The following is a 20,278-nucleotide window of genomic DNA, read 5'->3' on the forward strand; positions in this document are numbered from 1 at the left end:
TGTTTGGAGTTTGCCATAAAGCAAGCCTCTAACCTCACGTTTCCTGCAACCTTTAGTTTGAGGCTTTGTCTCCAGGCCATTGGGATAAACAGGATTTGTGCAGTTTTGAACTTGAGGGGGAAAAATTAAATGACACGACACAAGAAAATAGAATTCAACTGCTATTTCTAGACAGTACAAATTTATACAAGGATGTTGAACTGTTTTAGATGTAGAAGCACCAACTTATACATACGAATGCTACAATAGGGAAAAAAAAAACAAAATAAACAAAAACAAGTGGGCTCATGCTCAAAAAAGGTTAAATAATAAACACCATGTGAGACATTTCCACAATGTGAGACTTGTATCATTTTAAATATAGAGTATCATTTATAACATTCAAATAGAAACCGACTGTGAGGAATATTTCTAATTATCATTTTCCCAGAAAAAATGGTCTGTTCAAAAATAACACTGTTCATTCCTGTGGTGGGTATTCCTTCAGGTTGCTGTGCTGTAGGGTGTGTGTAGTCCAGCAATCCTTAAAATCCCACCATGCTCAGTCTCACAATGTAGCAGATGAGGGTAATGCATCAGAATGACGAGTTGTGGTTGGCTCCTGTCTTTGAGAGTTTATGAGCAGTAAGCGACGTAGAGGGAGTGGCTGAGTCACAGGTGGAGGGTTCTGGCTGCCGGACCACCTCGTCCAGCTCGTTGATGAAGTGCATGAGGTCCTCCAGGCAGCGTTCACGGATCTCACCGAGGTTCTCCCTGAGGGGAACTTGCAGTTGTTTCTCCAAGTTGGGATCTTTAGCCACAAGCATCTTCACCACCATCCCGAAAGTCTCACAGTCTTGACGGTACACCTGGTGGTCAATAGAGACGTAAAAATAAATACAGATGCTCTTTAAAAACAGCAAAAGAAAGACAGGAGGAAGGTTTTGTTTGTTTTTGTTTTTTTTTCCCAAATAACCAAAACAAATTTAGAACTCAGGTCGCCGTAGATTTCAGGAAAATAGAGAGTTTTGAGATAAAACCTCTTTTGGGATTATGAGCCATTTCCTTCCTGCACTATCCGTCACCACGGTGTAAACACCCCAGTGTCACTACGCCTGAGCTGAGAATTCTGGTGTTCACACACATCATGTAGTGTCAAAACGTAAACACTTCTTCTCTCACATGTAATAAGGGCTCTTTATGTAGGGCAGGATAGGCCAAGAGGCAATAAAACCACATTTAATTAGTGACTTCCAACAAGTGTCGAAGGACAATGAGGAAGAGGTGCTTGATCTTATTTAGGAGCTGCTATTTCACACAGAGACTTTAATTTCTCCCAAAAAAGGGAGTGAGCCTGTTACTCTCACACTGAGGGTCTGATATGGAAAACGCTAAAACAGATTATTTTCCCAACTCATGGTCCTCCGTCAGCTGACAGTGAAATTCCAGATGTGAAGGACCATCAGTCATCTAAAGCGATGACAGTATTTATGAGCCAGTTTGTGTTTTTGTAAGGGCAGTAGACAAACTTCAGTACCAAATAATCTAGGTTTCTTTTTTAATTGAGTTGGCTTCAAGAGTTTTCTTAAATCATGTGCTTAAATGACCTTTTTCTTACTGGAAAAACTATCCCCCACATAATTTCATGACGCAGCCCAACTACTCATCTAATCTGTCTCTGCTTCGTCAGTCTCCAAATCGTCTCTTTCCAGAGTCAGGGGAAGAGAATTAACTCATTGATACTTCTACTTATTCCATCTAGTATACAGCCCGGAGGCTGATACACAAACACACCCAGAGAGAAGAGGTATGTGTTGATGCATGCGTGTATACATGCGCATATGCGTCTGTGTGTGTAAAATTAGGCCAGGCAAGGGCGACTTTTATTCACTGTATACTGACCATGGCTTCTGTGCTGCCGGGCACTCCAACTCACCAACTTATTTATAGATTTTCACAATGTTCCTAGAACAGGACGCATGCTTGGAGAAGAGGAGAGATCCCAAATAAAGATCTGCTGTCAAACAGAGTTAATGTGCTTGTAGCAACAGATGGCCTCTTTCCAGAACATGTGCTAAAAATAGAACATGCGTGCTGTTGTATAAGAGCAAACACTCAGCTGATCAGAAACTTCGACAGGTTTATAATGACTGAAATGTAGCCTGTGATAAGTGGGGCTTTGCCAAGAGTAGGTTGCACCAGCTGTTTAAGCTTAAATGTGAAGCTGAAATGGACACATCACTACATTAAAAGTGGCTGTGCAACATAAAATGGTGTTTTTAGTTGTTAATCTTTATGGGCAAAGAGTATGTTAATGGTCAGATTTACTCATGATATCTGTAACAGTAAAAGAGGAAAAGATGTAGAAAACAGCCACCAAAACAGAGAAACAAAGTACTGTCTGATGATGAAACCTTTTGTAATAAACTAACTAATTGTTTAATATTTTGATGTCAGGCTTCAGCTCTATTGAAGTGACTCCCTTATTGTTCAATATATTGAGGGTTTGTTAAAAATAGCTGTTGCAACCAATTGTGAATCACTCATGGTTTGCAAAACAGTACGCAGAAGCAATACAATACAGAATTTCCAGGAAAAATGTGGTGGCCATCAAGATACAACAAGCAATGATGGTGTACTGACGCAAAACAAACCCTCCTCTGGGCGTTTCCATTCAGTCCTCATGTACAGAAAATTATCCAAGTGGAAAATTGTTTTGCAATGGTCAGACAAACTAATCTGTGACAGCAATTCTCTTCACTGTGCCCAATTTAGAGCTCAAGGATTGTCCTTTTAATCTTTATCTGTCCTGTAGTCCCATTCAACAGCCAATAACTGAATTTATTTTTCATCAAATTGACCCAGGAAGTATCTAATCAGTGTGTGGACAAAAGCCTCTGTGTACACAAAGAACACTGTTCTTACATGACAATGTGCTGAAAATATGCTTCCTGTATTCAAACTTCCTGAAAATCCCTCCTGTTATCCAATCAGGAAGGAAAGAAGCAGTTCTTGACTCTGGGTGGAGTCGTTTCTGAGTAGGAGCATCTGTCTCAGGGTTCTTCAGTGTTTACCCTCGAAGAACAAATTGTTCTTCGACCTCATTTCATATAGGTGTTTCAAACGGTGTGTAGAATGGGGACGGATATTTTGATTTATGTGTGTGAGAATGACTGGCTTTTAGAAATGAGAGAAACAGGATAAGGAATAAGGATGAACGAATTGAAAAAACAACTGTCTTGTGGCCAAATCTATTCATATTGCTCAACAAATGATATAAAACTCCCCTTAGTGTCAAAGCCTGAGCGATGAGGAGTAAAACAACCCCTTTAGAGCCTCTCAAACCTTGTCAGTCAGGATAACCAGTTAGTCTGTACTGCAGCCAAAGTCAACTTCAACAATAAGAGCGCGTCAGGGGTTGAATTTCAGCAGACCAGCCTCACATAGCCACACAAACATAGCTGAGGCACTGGTTTAAAAAAAATAAAAAAAAAGGAAAAAGACTAGAGTGAAGTCTGCCTCCTGATAGAAAGTGATGAGATATTTAGTGAGCTTTTGAGGGTCTGCTGAGTTCTGTGCGTTTGTGTGCACAGAAGAGATGGCTAGACCAGACTGAGTGCAGAAAGCCAAACATCTGCCTGGCACTTGTCAAGTGCCTACAAACAAGTGCCTACTGTAAGAGGAACACTGCTGCCACTGCGTACAGCACATGTCAAACTGACTTTGTTATTGCAGACTGAAAACGAATGGTTAACCTAAGTGCGTTTAACTCAGTGTTGTGGGCATGATGGGAAATTAATGCCAGCCACCAGACGAGCGCTTATACATTTTACAGTGACTGGTGTGTCGGTAAAACATGTGAAAGCAGGTCTCGCAATGGGTTAAAATGTTTACCCAACTAAAAACACACTTTAAGCAGCTATGGCATTTAAAAGAAAACAAAAACAAAAACAAAACAAAAAAAAACTGTACAACCTTTTATTTATTCTTTATTTTGTTTCAAGAACGCAAGAAAAATGTAGACTCGGTTACTTTAGTTCTGGCCTCAGAATTATGACTAAACAAACCAGCTTCTCATGAAAAACTGAGTGAAAGCTGCCAAATAACAAACCACCTTCACGCACACGATGAGGATAATACAAAAGCCAGAGGGGCAAAAGAGGGGGAAAGCTGGAACTGTCAGCAGGAATTGATGGTTATCTAAGAACGAGAAATGCTGGATAGAAAGCCTGAAACTTCATATTCCTGTGAAAATTGGGAATATTGTTCCCTCTCCATTTTATCATTAAACAGTTATTCTCCTCCCTAACCTTGATAAATGAGTCCGTTTTAAAGTACCTATAGATTCCCATATACAATAAAACATGCCATATATTAGACAAGAAAACATAGAATAAACCTTAATCAGCTCACAAATTAAGCTTTTTGTTTGGTAAAATAAATTAAAAGGAGACGCATGTGGAGCAGAGAGAGAGAGAGACACTATAAAAGAGGCCAGAAACTGCAGCGTCAGCAACAGCATTACAAGTGGCAAACAGCTCCATGTGAGAGCGCTCCAGGGCAGAGCAAGCTCAGGTTTAACTGTCTCAGTAAACCAGCAGTAGCGCTCACTGGTGCGGGAATGGTCTTCATTAGACAACTGAGCAGAGCTGGAAGCTCCGGGCTGAACTGGGTTGAGCTTTGTTAAGCAGCTGACCTTTTCAGTTTACAGTATGCAGAATAAGCCCATATCATGTCTAAGCTGTGCTTAGTTGCAGCCTTTCAAGTTAAAATGAAAAATAAATTTAAAAAAGGTCAATTTAACAACCTCCCTCTGTTGCTAATACTTAACACTGCAGTGAGGCTTATAAAAAGGAGAAACTAAGTGAGTTATAGGATGAACAATTTGCCAACTAAATTCATTTCCTGCCTTGTTCGGAGCATAATATTTGGCTGCTTTAGTGATGCTCATCCAGTACAATAACCCATGTGTGATTTAGAGAACCCAGGGCCACCATATGAATGGAAACGTATGCCAAGTGTAAATGCGACATGCCTGGTCCAATTTATAGAAAAGTCTGACAAATTACCAATTTTTAATGAGGCGATTGTAAATGCTCAACTGAGATCCATATGTTTATACTTCCCTTCATTAGAATGTCCTAACTTTTATAGATTTTTATACATATATAGACACAGTATATACTGTACTGCAGGAGGGTCCGTGCAGCGTTTCAGAAATACCTTTTCTATCTCCTGTGCTTTGGCTGCGATGGCCAGAGCTCGTCTCTCTTGAAAGTTGTCTGTAGACTTTTGGCTCTCTTCGACTACAGGAGCCGCCACCGGCTCCTCTTTTTCTGCTTCTGATGGATGGTTCTCCTCCTTCAGGAATAGAGGAAGAGATGAAGTGAGCACAAGGTTACTTCAAACACGGCAAGAGACACGAAGACAGCCAATACATCAAGAAAAATAAGAGCTGAAAGAGACCTTTTCTTTAAAAAAAAAAAAAAAGACAGTTCTGACAGAACATAATGCTGGAAAATACACAAAACACATTAAAAAGGAGAGGACGAGGAGTAGTGAAGGGGGAATCTTTGCAGTATAGAGGTGTACAAAGATGAAAAGCTAAAGTTTTCTTTGGGGAAAATGAGCAATGTAAACACAATGACAAGTTAGGATGCAAAATATACAGCATATATCGCCGTTTTCATTGCTCAATGATTCAGACCAACAAATCCACATCAGTGTTCGGGTGCAAGGCACCAATTACATGAAAAGTAACAGAGCGGATATTTCAGCTGTGGTTTTAGACTGCATCTTTAGAGAATTATAAGCACCCCAAGACAAGCAAAGATTAGCCATCTAATGGCTCTAGCATCCTTGAGTGTAACTGTGAAAGCCAAAAGAGAGCAATGGGGAGAAAATAGGCCAGCTTGGATCACTGCTCAATTTCTTTTGCTCATTTCCTGATATATTAAGCGTCTGAAGGCCAAGGCACAGAACTGCCCTACCATGACTAAAGTCCACTCATACATTAGCAGGAAGCAGGCCACGGACTAAGTCATATTCCATCCCCAGATGACCGAGTAAAGACATTACAGGCGATGGCACATCACAAAGCTGAGCGAGGTCTAAAATAAAGCACTACCCATAAGGAATCATCCAATTATGCATTTGGATTCACTCTCTGAAGCCATGCCTGGGAGAAGTGCCTCGTATAAACTTGTATGCATCTGAAAAAACGCGTTTGTCAGTCTCCAGCCTCCTTCGACTCTGTTAAAAATTTTTTTTTTTTTTTTTAAAAATCTGTCTAAGTCTATAATTTCAACCGGCTAAGCACAGCCAAACCTGGAAATGTTCTGCTCTCAATTCAAAACTTGGCAGTCACATTTTTCTGCAATTTGGCCTAAACTGAGGTGTCATAAGTCCAGGGGTGTGGGTAATCCAGTCTCCACGCAGCATGAAAACTGAAGACAGAATTTTACTCCTTACCTTAACAAGAAAAGCCGTGCTTTGTCTGACACTCAGATTGACGGGTAGATTTATAGCCTTTTTTGTCCAATAAATAATTTCTGTCCTTCGATTGTATATTTTTCTTATAAAATCAGCCAAATATGTTGTGGTGGTGGGTGTCACGCCCTCATAAGGCAACAGTCTTTCCAAGCAACAATAATGACTGAAAAATGAGTGCGTGAGAGCTGCAGTGGCTGGCAATGGAGCATACCTTTGGGGTATAAAAAGGGAATCGCTACATTAAGTTTAACTGAACTTTACAGCAGAACAGAATAAATCCTTTCATGTAGAATATAAACTTGTCCCGTTAGCTCTAGTAGATCTCAGCCATCATCTTAGTTTGTAAAAATGGACATGAATGTATTGTACAGCCAGAAATTAAACCTTCTGGTGACCTTTCTTCTGTTTGAGGACCAGCTCTCCACCCACTAGACCACCCTGGCTCGCAGCCAGAGCTGGAGCTGCTCTTTAGGTCCGTCCTCTTTGGTTGCTTTAGTCTGGGATGGCTCCAGAAAGCCTGCACGTGTGTTTGTTGAATCTCCACAGCAGGCGGTGACCTGGGCCATTAAGAGTCAGCTTTACTGGGGGCACAGCAAAGGCCTTTCATCTCGACCAAGGTTATGGGTTTGTGCCCCGAGAGCAGAGAACAACAATGCACCACAGGCTAGATCAAACACAACAGCAGCAGCAGCAGCAGCAGCAGCAGAAGAGTGTGTGTGTGTGTGTGTGTGTGTGTGTGTAGGGGTGGGGCACAATGTAAAACTTTCATCACAGCAGTTGATTGCGTGGTGGAAGGTGGCCATTTGAAAAATGCACATTAGACACACAGATGTTTACATGTTGCATCTTGTAATCACTCGTGTTTAAAACCAGTGCATGACTCTTATTAGTCACTCAGCCATTTGTGGCGTTTTCATGTGCACATTCAAATCCAAGGTCATTAATGTGTTCATGGAGAGTTTGTATAAAAATGTGCATTGTTATCCCCGTTTTTAAACAATAAAACCCCCTTGTTAATCCACCTGCCTTTCAGGGAGACCATTAAGATCAGTCCAAATGCTTTTGATTTCCAATGCGGTCAAAGAGAATGTTTTAAGAAGTGCTTCAGAGAAACCACAAGACAACCCTAAATATATTCTGACATTAAAGCAGCAATTTAAGATACACTTTTTATAGCCTTTCTGATCAAAGTAAATTTATGCTCGACTTGTAGAAATGTTACAAGTAATGACTGTCGGCTCTGTGTCAGGGACTCTCAGTATCACTTTAGAGATTCAGAGCATTTACTTCAGAAGCTGTGTGGGTTTAAAGTTTTCTGACTGGCGAGGAAAGTACCACCAAAATTTACCGCAGACCATGCAGAACACCAGAACTGCTTATACTGCACTTACTTTCATGATAATCTTCACTGGACGCTAATGGAAAATGGCATATATAAAAAACACTTTCCACCCTCTCCATTATGAGGTTTATCTGAGAAAAGATTGACTTGAAATAACATAATTCAGAACATTGTTATACTAAAAACGGAGTGCACTGAATCAGTTAGTATAAAAATCACCTTTCTCTCCATATTTTCCAGCAACAGGGCAGCTCAAACTTCTCATTATTGCCAACACAGCGACTTTGTCCAAGCTCCAGTAGCAGACTTTGTCATTTCTAGTCGGATCAATTTGTAAAATGAAAATCATCATAATGGCCCTGATTTATGGCACCATATCTGACTCTTTGTACTGTTTGACAACAGATAGATTTTTTAAAAAGTAACAGCTATATTGACAAAGTTGTAATAAAAAATGCTGGGTATACCCAAAATTTTTTTGTATTTTCAAACACCTTCAGATTTGGATCACATTCAGTCCATTTGCCTCAGACAGAACCTGCTCTACTGTGAGACTTGTACTAGCTGTATTTATTGGGTTAGTTAAGTTAGCTCAAAGCCCTGATTTCATTCTTATGCATAGTCCCTGATGTCAAACAGTCACTGTGAAAATAATTCTCTCCCATATGGTTGGTGAGCTAAGAAATTAAGAGTATACCCACTTCTTCAAGTTCGGTTCTGGTCCTGGCTGAGTTAGAACTGATTCTAATGATTTGCAAACAGTGCTGGCATTAACATCCGAGTTCTAACTTTTGCTGAAAAACTTCTCAATCTGTGACAATTTAAAGTATCAAAGTCTCGAAACTTGATCCAAATATCCCTGTTAAATGTGATTAAAGGCAGTCATCCAATCATTGGATAACAAGAGTTATCTGGCCACAATATTGCTCAAACGTCGTCGACATGGAACTCTCTCAGGTAGATACCAGTCTTTGATGAACGAGGATTAATAACTTCAGAAAGGTCCTTCAAGCCTTTATGCTGCACATCAATTTAACAAAATAAAATAATCACAAGACCACTGACTTGCTCCATCTATCAGACAGTCAGCCACACACAGACATATTCTTCATCTGTAAAAGGAAACGATTGTTCATTGTAAACAGCGTAAACACATCCCTGCGGGCTCCACAGGGACTTCTGCTGGCTTTGCGGTTAAGATCATGTGATAAAGTTATGACTTGGGCTACTGACTTAACCCGACGTTTCTGGGTGGTCACTGCTAGACACACCGCTCCTAATCACATCTGATTCTATTTACACTCCTCTGCATAATTGAAGATGGATGATATCAGCAAAAGCAAACTTCTATTTAAAACTCAGAAGATATATACACTCAATGCTAGAAGCATTTCTTTTTAAGCTTCGTCAACACTTGACCCCTTTTCCTATACCATTAAAAGTTTGTGTGACTGAAGTCTGCTTACACCACAGGTAAACAAAGCGCAGGCCTGATGGCTTTTAAGCTGTGTGCGAGCACCACTTTAAAACCCATTAACATGCTTTAGAGGAACTAAACGCTCATAAGAAGGATGGAATTTAAGAAGTTCCAGATGCACCCTGCTGTATAATGACAAGGGCAGAGTCCATCGTGACCAATAAATGGGAAAACAGACCACAGTGCATGTAGGACCGCAATGCAATAACCAAGTTTAAACAAAAGTAGCATAACTGGGGAAAAAAAAAAAAAAAGGAAAGGCACCTTATACTCTGCTCCCACAAGTATTTTCAAAATAAAATTCAAGAATGATTCAAATAAACATTGCGGTTTTGGCCTGTGGCACTTATTCTGCTGGCTTTCTTTTGCCTGAGCTCACCTTGTTTGATGTTGCACTGTGAGGGGAGCCTTCTCTCGACAAGCCGGGGATTTTGTCTAAAGTTTTAGGAAGACAAGATGACACGAAATTATTGACACATTAACAGTTCAAAAGGGGACAAACATCAACATTTGATCTACAAAGAAAAGCAGCTTGTTAAGAAAATGATGAAGAATAGGGAAAAAAAGCAGAGAAAGGATGGAATTCCAAGGAAAAGGACAATTCGCATGACTGGAGAGTGGGCGTGTGTGTGCTAATGGGAATCAGGGCTCTGAAAGGATGTTCGTGTTTGGTTCCACAACCAAGATAAAGAAACAGATGGACAAGTTATGCTCCAAACTTCAGTTGGTGACGTCACTGCAACAAGTTTATTAAGGACACCACCGACGCTCTAGTTGCTCATTTTTCATTAGTTCCTGAGACAGACTACAGCACTGTCCAAGGCTTTGTGGTCAGCTCACACTGAATGTGAACTCAAGACACCGAGAAATGAAACAAAAACAGTGGAAGGTTTGGGCTTCAGGAATATCCATCAGACACTTTAGACCCTTTCCCCTCCACTTCCACGCACGAGCTGGTGGCATCTTTATGAGGCCTGACAAAGTGGCAGACAGAACGGAGCGGATGCAAGCCTGGAGGACACGTTAGAAACGCTTTCGGTCCACTCAGGTTACTCAGAGTGGGAATAGGTTGAGTTTAACGACTGTGACCTCCTAATATATCTGAAACAAATCCTCTGTGTGTCACCTCATTTTGTTTTCATTCATTTGGACTGAAATACATGCACAATATAGTCTGTAACATACCTGCCCATTATAATACGATGTATCACCAGTGCTTAAACTGTCTGTTTCTGATTTCAACTTTAAAGGTTGAAAACCAATGCAAGCCTGCATTTTGCATAGCTTCTCTCCTGGAGATGGAACCATTATTTAGCAAGTTTGTTAATCAGGCTGATTATTTGTGATTTTGACATGATTTGAATCAGCTGATTGTTTCACAACACTGACCACCACTTACCAAGCCAACAATCAACCTTCAGGCATATCTGTGACATTGGAGAACGTCCGTCCCCGTTGCATTTTATGTGTGTTGGATGTCGCTGGAAAAGCTCACTCTGATTGGCTATTTAGCCTCAGGCTGCACTGACGGCAGAAAGCTAAAGGCTCACTTGGCATATTACGCACAACTCACATTTGTCATTTATATTTTCAGCCATTTGGCGTGATAGAAAAACACAAAGCACACTTTAAAATCTACTCGGGCTTCTGATTTTCCTTAATGTACAACATACACGCAACCATCCCCCCCTGCACTGGCAAGTTGAGTGTTATTGTGCATGAGCAATGTGCATGTCCTATGAGGGGAAAAATAAACAACCAACAAACCATATTGGTCAACCGCTAACTACAGAAACTACACTCAACTGTATTACCACTTATCTTGTTCGGAGTACAAGTTTCTTCATATCCTGAAGGAAGACCAAATCGCAAGATCACTATCTCTGCAGGTCACAATAACTTAATAATAGGGGGTCTTGCGTAACAGCAAGGTCTCGTACTCACTGGTCAAGTGCTTAACCAAGAAATGATAACTCTTCTGTTCTGCTTTTAAGAGGTTAAAATCATGCATCTCAAACTGCTAATGCAATACCAACGTGTAGGACCATTGTGTTCATCAGAAGACCTAAAGCACGTATTTAAAGGGGAAAACCTGTTAAAATGTAAATGTAAATGTAAAGGAGAGATGAACAAAACTGAAGATAGCAGCAGAACCCAACAAAAAGACTTGCAGAAAAAGGGGACTTTGAAGGTTTAGAGGCTATAAAAACAGCATGCCGGAAGCAGGGAGATACTTTAGCACTTTAATGTATTTTACAGTCAAGCTAGTTTTAGATTTGTTTTTGGCCTAGTCAGTAAAAACTGTAGAAATAATATAAAATCTGAGACGCAACTAACAAAGTCCATCTTTTATCCCGAACTGTAGTCGGTGCATCTGTGTAGGCACACTGTAAAGTGCTAAAGTACTTCCATAACAGGAAATGGAATGAATATCCTACAAAAGTCCCCACTAGGTTCTACTTAAGATAAAAAGTTTAAGATGTAACTCACTGAAGACCTGGGTGAAAAAAAACGTGTCAAAAATAACACCCAAGTCTGTTGGAGCTAGTTCTATTCATCCATTCATATTAATCTTCTGCAAAAGGTAGTTCCAGCCTTTCATTTTGTTTAAAACTTTTAAAGTCCTTTTCCTTTCTTACATCCCTCTCATTTTCTTCTAATTGTTTTCCCTGACATGACAAGGATGTAAGTGAGGACATCACCCAAGTCCAAGTTTGTTCACATGGCTTAATGTACAGACCCAAAGTGTCATGTCCACTCTGTTGAGGAAAGAGCGCCCCCCAGAGGTGCTCAGAAACACCTGCATGACTCTCTGGACCGTCCACGCCTGAAAAGCCAATCAGCCAGATTATCAGTCATGGACAGAGAATAAAATGACCGAGGTGGGCAACAATGAATGCTCACGTTTGGGGCTGAACTTTTCTGTTGCGTGAGGTTTAAAGAAAAAAAGAAAAAAAAAAAGGAAAAAAAAAAAAAAGAAAAGCGCACCGAATCATCTACATGAAGCTTTTGAAATGTCTCCTCACAAATCTTTTGCGTAACAATTTGTTACGTGATAAGTGGACATTTTAGGATGCTCCAACTATAAATAGCTCATCAAGCCATTTACAGTTTTAATTTTTTACAGCTTCATGCTCCATCAGGGAAAGGGAAACTAGGCTTTCTACATACTCTTGCCTTGCTGTGATGGAAAAGGCAGGCCCTTGGCTCTGTCTGGCGAGTACCCTCTACTGCTCACGCTTGAGCCGGAGCGGCTGTGGGGAGAGCGGGCTACCTCACGGCGCACAGGTGAACGCTCTCTGAGGGGAGGAAACAGCGCGGCCTTTCTCCTGTACGGGTCCCTGTCCTCACTGGAAAAAAAAAAAAAAAAACGGGTCATGTTTTTGGTTTGTGTGAAACTGCCTCTCACACAATCTGTTTATGCTTTAAGGTAGTACAATTCTGTCAACCACATCACAAATATTGCTGGATTTTCATTCAAACAAATTCAATTATAAAGAATTAACACTTCATTTTAGTCTTCCTAGCCAAAGCCGTAAATGCATGTAACATTTATTCCACGATGATGACATGGTTGCCCTGAGCAGGGATCAAGGATGTCTGTTCACGTACCCTCTGTCCAGGTTCCGGATGGCCTGCACCAATGTGTCCTCCCCACTCTCTGGGAGCGATCTAGGCGCCGGATAGATGCCCTGATTGCGGACATTATGAGGTGGTGGCGCTCTGGCGCTGAGGAAGAATCACAAGAGGCAAGTAATTCACTTTTCTGTTATACACGACCGACTTCAAACATTAATCCAAACTGAAAAGATGCAACCTTAAGGAATGGGAATGCTGATTTACTATAATTAAGACAAATTCTACAAACTTCCAGAGAACTGAATGATCCAATGATGAACGCATGCAAGTTGTGTCATTTGATCTCAGCTCTCCGTTGTTCAATTCAAACAGCATCCAGAAAATCTGGTATTATTTTTTCCGTTTCAGTCACTGAGAACAAACAACATAAATCCCAAATAAAAATGAAAATACTAACACAACTACAAAACAGTCACTGTCTGGCTAACTTTGCAAGACTGACAGTCATCCTATCTGTGTAAACTGCTGTGGAGACTGCATGAAATGTAAATAAGGTGAGACAGGCCAATATGGGTTGGTAACAGACCATAATTTATGATCGCTGCTGTATAAACAAACATACTGAAAAGAGGAGGCCTAACCCTGCAGAGACGTTTACTTTGCCCAACTAGAAGATTTAAACACAGAGGACTTGTTCATAAGTGCATGGAAAAAGACCGCCCCCTGCTGTCCAAACTGAATATAACCGATTTTAAGCAAGCAATACCAGCTTGAGGCAGAACTTTGTCAAAACTGTTGATTCTCTGCAAAGAGAATATCAGTTATTCTCACACAAACAGAAGACATTTACCCAAACTCCATCGGCCGCCCTGTGAGCTGCTGCTCCTCCCGTGGTACTCTATAAGGGTAGTCCTCCTAAACAAAAAAAGTTATAAAAGATTAAATATAGTAAGTATCCACACTGTAAAATCAAAACATCTTAAACCTTGTATTTACCGCAATTGAAGATAGTATCAAGACAATATATGAAATGTTAGAACTACTCGACTGTTCATACATGTGAGGCCAGTTAAAAGTTGATGCCAGCAACGGATTAATTTGAACAGGGTCAGGGATATGTGTGCATCACAAAAAGGCATCAACTCCTTTTAACAGCAGTCCATAAGTGTTTGTAAAGGGGAACATTTTATTGACTAAAGCATCATTTCCCCAGTCTGTGGGAACAAACTCCTCATGTCTTCCTCACTGAGAAAATGGGGCCAGCTCAGGACGGTGTTGTTGGCACAGCCCTTTCATACTGACGCCACTGCTTAAAATATCTTCAAACATAGACCCGTCATTCACAACCTGACACAACAATGGTGTGATCAGTGTGACAGAGCTACGAGGATGATGTAATTGAGCCAATCCTTTTAACTGGCCCAAATATAAGAAAAGCATCTCCATTTTAGGCAACTGTTTCTGATAATCTAACTCGCCATCTCTATCCAAACAGAGGCAGCATGGGAGTGTGACCTGAACACGAAATTAGAGGATCAGCAATGTGCCTTTGTGCCCGCCATAACTTAATCCAATGTAAAATGTGGTTAGTGACGCCTGCGACATGTGAAGATAATGTCCTCGCAATCATATTGAAGTTTAGTTATTGCTCCAAACTGGTGACTGTTTGGAAGAGAGAGCGATATGATAAGCAAAGAGTATTCATCATCCCACCTGACATTTACCTCTCTGTTGCAACAGCCCTCACGGTCCAGAGACTAATCTAGCTCAACTGAGAGCATAACCCCCCCAGTACACATCTGCCAGATCAAGAAGATTCATTTTAAAAGCTCAGTCTCACTTTTGGGCTCTTCACAGCTATTCCAGGATTCATGGAACACTTGGACTTGTGTGAGAACTGCATAAACCGCATAGGTCACCTCAAAGTTTGGAGCCTTTTTGTTGTATTCCATGATGAAGTTTGTGAAAAAGGAGTTTAGATATACTGCCGGCTACACCTTGAATCAGCTCCAAAGCTGCATGAATATCAAAGTGTTGATCTCACTCAATTTAAACACATTAAAATTGGTACTTTTTTTTTTCTTAGTTTGTGATGTTTATAGTTTTAACTGCTTTGCTGTTTTGTTTAACGTGATGTGTGTGTGTAATCATGCATGTGTGCATGTGTCTGCATTGTTGGTCTGAGCTGCTACCCATCTTGGCCAGGACATTATCGAAAAAAGAATAATCAGTAATGATAATAATATCATCCCCCAAACAGGATTGTATTTCTACTTGAACCTTTAACTACAAAGCCTTAAGTTGACTATTTGGCTGTGCATATATAAACAATCAATATGGTATAATATGGTTACAGCACTAAATAGAACATGATTCTTATCACATTCTTACCCTCCTTGAAGGGGGGATGGCTCTGCGTTCAACCGGAAAATGATGGCCATCTCCTTGGTAACCCCTCTGATCTTCATGATATCCTCGAGGGCCACCTCCATTTGGGTAAAAACGAGGACCTCCTTCATATTCATACCCGCCGCGGTTATAGTCATCTTCTGGCCTGCCAAAGGGGCCTCTCCTCTCCACCCCTCCAGCCACCCGTGGATACGGACCCTACACAGGAGGATATACTTTATTATATTTATTCAACTTAGGATAGGATTCTTTGTGATTTTTTTCACATCTTTGTTTTCGTGATTCCAAGGAAACAGAATTCTGATACTTTTGTTGGAAACTAAAGAGACCAAGAAAAAACAAGCAGCCATATTTTGGACCTACTCACCGGCCTTTCTGGTACAAAGCGATCATCATAGACCTCTCGTATACTTCGGTCTCTCCTGTATGTCACTGCAAAGGGCAAAAAGTGAGCGATACCGTGCACAAAATAAATAATCCAAACAAGTGTTCAGATAATTTGCTTACGGAGGAATTGTTCAGCAGGACAATGAATTTAAATCTATGAATTATAATCTTTAAGTCATTGTTTTAAGTTAATGGCATTTATTTGTATTAAACAAAGAATTCTGTGTTAGTTTAAGATGCCACAAAAACGCTTTTGCAAAGATAATTTTACATAAATAATTGCTTTAAATACTTATTTAATTTTTGCATGTGCTACTTAAGAGGTTGCAAAATACACCCCTGCTTGATTAATTTAAATCGAGATTTACATAAATGTACCATGAATTATTGGTAAGAACTTACTTTTTGTCTTAAGAATCTCTGAGAAAATATCGTCAAAACAATCTGGAAAGACATTTAATAGCGTTAATGCAGCACAAGATTTCAAGCAGCTGAGCCGGGGAAAACAATCATTGTAGTTGAGTCTTTAAATTATAAAACATGTCATGCGGGAGATTCCTCTAAATAACCACAATTGCAACAAAATGTGGAGCAATTTGACTCAGTTTGGCTGAAGTTAGTTTCTGCAGAATTGACTGACTGGACGCTAAGGTGGTTTGTCAATTTAAACAAAAGCGCCATCTTCTACATATTACGATCTTGACTGCACCAAACTGTTACAGCAGAAAATCCATAAAACATGTTTTTGTGCTTATAAGTAACAACAATACCCTAACTTCATGCAGGATGGAGGGATGGGAAAGCGAATTAGCTAACCCCCGTCCATGCAGCAAACAACTGCACGTTCTATTTGACGTTAGGGCAAGTTAGCACCCCAAATAAAAACAAGAATAAATGTTTAAGGTCATGTATTGTCTGCTGAAGATACAAACATGTTAAAGAACTAAAACAGACGTTTCTTTCAGCGCCTAATAGCAAACCAATCTCACCTTTTCCAATCGTTTAGCTAGCCTAGCTTTTCCCGGTAGCTACATGGACAACGGCTATTTTTCTATAGGGCAATCAGGAGACGTCATCAATTTGCGACGCACTTACATGGCGTTGGTTTCTGTTTGCGATATTTGAAGTTATTGAAAAATACACTGAATTGAGCATTTTTAACAAAACCAAGTGTTCTCCTAACAGTGACGGTAGTGTCGGTAAGTAATTTGGTGAATGTGTTCGCTTTCTTGAAGTTACGTTTGAATATATACAGGCTAGTTTAAATGGCTAAACTGTTGGTGTGGCATGATAATTTAAGTGTTTTGTATTTGTCCTTAGTTTTTCCGATGCGGTCACTATGAGCGGTGGTTTAGCACCAAGCAAAAGCACAGTGTATGTGTCAAATTTGCCATTTTCTCTGACCAACAATGACCTACACAAGGTAATTTCGTCTATGTGTTTTGAGGTTATGAAATTGTACATAAGTTAAGTTTAATAAAATACAAATAAGAGTGATATTCCACTACAGCCTCTGCAGTCAGCTGTATAACTGAAACACACTGTCATTTCAGCTATTCACTAAATATGGAAAAGTCGTAAAGTAAGTAATGATTCTATCATAATTCATGTTTATGTTAATCTAAAAAATATATTTGAAAATGTGAAGCAGCTCTGAATCTGCTAGCTAATTGCCAGTAACGACACTAGTAATAGTTTAATACTTCTTCAGGATTTTGTACAGGTAATAATACCTGTCATTTGTACCTCAGGGTTACAATTGTCAAGGATAAAGATACTCGCCAGAGTAAAGGAGTGGCGTTTGTTCTCTTCCTGGACAGAGAATCAGCTCATAACTGCGCAAGAGCAGTTAACAACAAACAGGTGCACCGTGTTCGTTTTCACATGTTTAACGTAACTGATCTTAAACTGCAGTCTCATTTCCTGTGATCTTCTTTTGATAGACGTCAATTTGTCAGAATGAAATTTGCTTGTCTCCCAGTTATTTGGCAGGACGGTAAAAGCCAGCATTGCCATAGACAATGGGCGAGCAACTGAGTTTATAAGGAGACGGAACTACACGGACAAATCTAAATGCTATGAATGTGGGGTCAGTGCATGCTTTACTTAGTTTTTGTCAAATTGCCTGTGTAGGTATACTCTATTTTCCTGTCTTCTCTGAATGAAAATCCTCTTCTGTGTATATCTAAATGAAACATCTCAGGATGTAGGACATCTGAGCTACGCATGCCCCAAAAACGTGTTGGGAGAGAGGGAGCCTCCAAAGAAGAAGGAAAAGAAAAAAAAGAAAAGGGCACAAGAACCTGAGCATGTGTAAGTATTTTGGAGCAGATATTGACAGAATATTTTATAACAGAGTGCATTACAGTGCATCTATATTTTTTCCCGTTTAGTGAAGAAGATGAAGAAAGTGAAGAAGAGGGTGAGGACCCAGCTTTAGATAGTCTAAGTCAAGCCATAGCTTTTCAGGTAAGGATCCACAGACAAAGATTGTGCATTTTTATTTCAAAGTATTGCATTATAGGTAACAGTTTTCACTTCTAACATCCATTCAAATCAGGGCTTCAAATATAACATAATCTGATCAGTCGTAACACTAACATCACCAACAGATTAAGCAAATACAATTGGGAATCTAATTATTTTATATCGCTGTAAACCAAGCATTTTGAAATACACTGATTATTTTCCCAAGTAATATTCCACACACTGAGATTGGTTTGTCAAATAACTGAAAAAAATAGTGAATCCGAAAAGAGAAATTAGTGTTCAGCATTTAGAATTTGATCAAATGTTGGACTTTTAAAAGCCAAATTTAATATCCCAAATTTATGTTTATGCATTTAGCAGATGCTTTTATCCAAAGCGACTTACAGGTAGGCCATTAGGGGTGTTGCCTAAGGACCCCTACTGGAGGTAGTACCTTTCATGCAGAGTATTTGAACCCAGGTCACATACATGAAAGGTGGCAATCTTACCACTACACTATCCAGTCCCGAATTTGAACCTCGGCTAAAAATCAACCCTTGTGACTAGACTCATTCTACTTGACACCTCATGATACCTCGTGAATAGATGTTAATATGGGATAGATTTAAAGCCTTACTTTATATCAAGTTCAAAGATAAAGAGTTTTAAGTGCAGCTTTCACATTAGTCATAAACAACACATATGATAACTGATTACTTTGCACACTGATGCTATATTTTCTGCCAGCATTCCACTCATGTATTAATGGCCGCTGTAAAGATTTTCATGTTCTTCAAAACTCTCTCATCATAAAATCGGTGCATTGTGTGAACAAAGTGTCAAATGGCTCGTTTTGTGAACATACCTAATACACGAAGAGGAAAGCATAGGTTAACAAAGTTGTTTTCTTATCCATCATCTTTGATGAGTTTCAGGTTTTGTCAAGCCAGCTAACACAGAGAAATCCTGACGGTGCTGAACTTGCTTTGTAGAGAACCCTCAGGCTCTAGTCTACAAGTCTACATTCTTGATTTAGTTGCAGCATAATGACTCAAAAAGAGAAAGCGCTATAGAATATTCTCCATAAACTATTAATTTCCTTAAATGCTTGTTGTGGTATGTGTCAGCTGCTAAACTTGTTATGTTTCATCCCTCCAGCAAGCTCGTATCGAGGAAGAGGAGAAAAAGAAGAGGCAGGCAGAAGAGGACAGGGCTCACGCTTCGACATCCTCAGACTCTAAGAAACCAAGGATAAAAAAGAGCGCGTACTTCAGTGACGAGGAGGAGCTCAGTGATTAATAACACAGACTGTAGCAAGAAATTTGAGGATGTATTTTTCGGGTGCAAAACATGTGCCCCTACTGTCAGATATTTTTTTTTGTTTTAGTTTTTTATTGTAACTGCAATTCTGCATAATTCATGGGTGTGCAGTAACTGATTTGTTTGCTTTAATAAAGGAAATGTGTTGTTTTTTTATGTGTTTATCTGTTTCAAATACAGTATGTCAATGGCTAATGTCAAGTTTCCAAAGAAGAACATGATCATTCATTCAAAATCCCACTTAAAAGTAGGGACTTTATACAGTGACCTGGACACTAGTGAAAAAGTGGAGTTACTCCAGTTGGGATTTGGCTACAGTAAGATCCAGTCGTTTGGATGTGATGGAGATTTAGTTGTTAGTGATGTGAAAGGGTTTGACTTCTGCTGCTGCCTCATTTGTTCACACCGAAATGTCTTTTTTAATGTCTGCTTGCGTCAACACGCAGAGTGAGCTGAGGATTCCCCGATTTTAATTAGTCTGTGTACACAAACAGCTGCGACATGTCTGTGTGCCAGGTTAATACAAAGATGCAGGGATGTAAAAGACTTCTGGGTACAGTGATCTGATTTAAGCAGCACCCCACGTTGATGCAGCAGCGGAACACATGCTGTTTTGTTGCTGCATGAAGAGCTCATGGATGAATACCTGCTGTACAAAGGATAATTACATATGTGATAATGAGTTGAAACGTAATTTTTGGCGTAAAACTACAATATTATGGGTGTTATGTTGAATATATACCACGTAAATGTCCAAACATTCACCTATATGTTCCGTTCCTTTTTAACATTGTAATATAAGTGTACCTAATATTATTAAACCG

At 39.8% G+C, this 20,278-nt stretch overlaps 2 protein-coding genes across 4 annotated transcripts; one reads left to right on the forward strand and one right to left on the reverse strand.

The window, feature by feature from the left end:
- Window positions 1-148: 148 nt before the first annotated feature.
- Window positions 149-16,723, reverse strand: pphln1 (periphilin 1). 3 transcript variants are annotated; one of them, XM_072377794.1, is made up of 11 exons: window positions 16,655-16,723; window positions 16,068-16,109; window positions 15,646-15,710; window positions 15,261-15,476; window positions 13,720-13,784; window positions 12,903-13,019; window positions 12,468-12,640; window positions 12,031-12,117; window positions 9,670-9,725; window positions 5,203-5,340; window positions 149-848 (listed from the first exon to the last, which is right to left on the reverse strand). In XM_072377794.1, coding segments are annotated over exons 2-11 (1,191 nt in total). In that variant the 5' UTR covers window positions 16,069-16,109; window positions 16,655-16,723; the 3' UTR covers window positions 149-575. The 3 variants fall into 3 exon arrangements, with proteins under 3 accessions (XP_072233895.1, XP_072233897.1, XP_072233896.1); XM_072377796.1 differs by lacking the exon at window positions 12,031-12,117; XM_072377795.1 differs by lacking the exon at window positions 12,031-12,117 and having other exon boundaries at window positions 12,462-12,640.
- A 29-nt stretch (window positions 16,724-16,752) lies between these two features.
- Window positions 16,753-20,275, forward strand: zcrb1 (zinc finger CCHC-type and RNA binding motif 1). The gene is made up of 8 exons (XM_072377800.1): window positions 16,753-16,864; window positions 16,986-17,088; window positions 17,219-17,247; window positions 17,417-17,528; window positions 17,647-17,754; window positions 17,869-17,978; window positions 18,059-18,134; window positions 19,293-20,275. Exons 2-8 carry the CDS (start codon window positions 17,005-17,007, stop codon window positions 19,431-19,433), a joined length of 660 nt encoding a protein of 219 aa, XP_072233901.1. The 5' UTR covers window positions 16,753-16,864; window positions 16,986-17,004; the 3' UTR covers window positions 19,434-20,275.
- The last annotated feature ends 3 nt before the right edge of the window (window positions 20,276-20,278 follow it).

This window comes from Leuresthes tenuis, unplaced genomic scaffold (assembly GCF_036924035.1).
Source record: "Leuresthes tenuis unplaced genomic scaffold, fLeuTen1.0.hap1 SCAF_23, whole genome shotgun sequence".
NCBI lineage: Eukaryota > Metazoa > Chordata > Actinopteri > Atheriniformes > Atherinopsidae > Leuresthes > Leuresthes tenuis.